General features: G+C 23.1%; 1 protein-coding gene across 1 annotated transcript; it reads right to left on the bottom strand.

The window, feature by feature from the left end:
* Positions 1–53: 53 nt before the first annotated feature.
* LOAG_15147 (hypothetical protein) lies at positions 54–1,058 on the bottom strand (the record flags this gene model as incomplete). The annotated part of the gene is made up of 2 exons (XM_003150639.1): positions 54–218; positions 1,047–1,058. Coding segments are annotated over 2 exons (177 nt in total), but the record flags the coding sequence as incomplete, so codon positions are not given.
* Positions 1,059–1,887: the final 829 nt, after the last annotated feature.

The following is a 1,887-nucleotide window of genomic DNA, read 5'->3' as shown; positions in this document are numbered from 1 at the left end:
AATAATGCAAAAAAAAAAAAAGGAACAGGTGAGTGGAATAAATGAAAAGATACCTGATGTGCTAAGAATGTAACTGATGCAAGTTTCGGGATGACCAAATTCGGGAAACGATTGACAAGTTGCCAAGCAATATTACGTAAAATAGTTCCACTTTCCAATGATTCCGGATCAATTTTAGTACAATAATGTATTGCTGCTAATTGTGGTTCATTTTCCAGCTATAAATTAAAATTTCAAATTTTCATTTTCATTACATTGCTATCATTAAATAATATTAATTCATCAATATTCATTAATTATCAACTCATTTAATGAGTCATCTAGTCTGAAATTAATGAATTAATTATTTAATAATATTTAATGTGACATTTTTTTTTTTTTTTTTTGCATAACCATGAACTTATCCATTCATATATTGGATAGTTTCAAAAAAAAAAAAAACCCAAATAACAAATTAATTTGTCCCATTACTCGTTTTTACCATCGTGAAATTAATTGACTAATTATTCACACACAGTTAGCCATTAGCTAAACCATTAATTATTAGCGAATTTAATTAATGTAATGATATCTCTTGCTTTCTTTTTTTTTTTTTTTTTTCCTAATGTCAAGTATTTTCATTGGGTAATTGATCTGATGATCAATAATGAAAAGACATGCAAATTTTATAAATTCTTTGGACATTTCAAACAATTTGGCAAGCTATTTTATCAGGTTTTATTGATTGATAGTACAGGTAGAAAATTTCCAATATTCATCAAATGAAACATAATATCATATCCGGTATTTTAGTAATTATTCCGGAAAAATGCAAAAAAAAAAACGAAGTTTTAGAAGATATCCCTTTGGATGATTGAAATGAAATTAGCAAATTTTGTTTTCATTTCAAAATTTAATAAATTTCATTAAATTATTTAAGGAAAAAAAGGATGAAATTTGAATTGAGTAAATGTTAATTAATCTTCCTTCCGCTCAACTTTTTTGTTTAAATTTCAAAAAAATTATATTATTATTTGAAATTTATACCATAATTACATCATCCTTACCCCTTTTGTCATCTCCTATTCTCACTCTACTTATTTCATTTATCATCTAATTAATTAGTGTTAATTATGGTAAATTCATTTTTTCTCATAAAACAAGATGATCAGTTCATCAATGTATGAACATTGAAGAGCTTTTTAGATGATTCAATTGACATGTTAAAATAAAGTAGTTTTTTTTTTTTTTTTTTAATTAAATTAAAGAGCACTTTAATTTTACCGCAATTTTTTTTTTTTTTCTGGAATTTATCTTTTTTTTTTCGAAATTTACAAAGTGAAGCAAATACGTCAGTTTTAACAAATTAAATGTGTTTTAATTAATTTAATTAATTAAATTAAATGCGCTTAATTTTAATTAAAAACTTAATTGACTTTTATGAAGAAAAAAAAAAGGGAAAATTCCTTGCGTTTCATTTGAAATGAGAAGAAGGTTGAAAAAGTAAGTTTACTTAACAAAATAAATAATTTGTTAGTGATATGTAGATTGATCGTTTTAAAAATTACTAATGAAAAAGTATAAAAGGATGATTTTCTTTTTTTTTTCAAAATTAAATTAAATTTAAGTTTCTTTCCTTCTATTCTTTTCATCTTTTTCCATCAAAAAATTTCCAAATTTAATTAATCAAAGAACATTTGTGAACATATAATTTTACTCTTTAAAATTGATCAAGTAATTCAAATTTCATTTAAAATTAAAATACCCTTTTTTATTTTGCTCTTTTTCTTTTCCTTTTTCTTTTAAATCTAGATTGACAAAATCAATAAAATTTCATTTATAAACCAGATAATTAAGTAAATTGGCAAGAAAGGACGAGAGAAAAAAAAAAGGAAAAGATGATATTTC

The sequence above is a fragment of the Loa loa genome (genome assembly GCF_000183805.2).
Source record: "Loa loa unplaced genomic scaffold supercont3.161, whole genome shotgun sequence".
NCBI lineage: Eukaryota > Metazoa > Nematoda > Chromadorea > Rhabditida > Onchocercidae > Loa > Loa loa.
The sequence above is the reverse complement of the archived record's forward strand: the minus strand, read 5'-3'. Positions and strand labels throughout refer to the sequence as shown.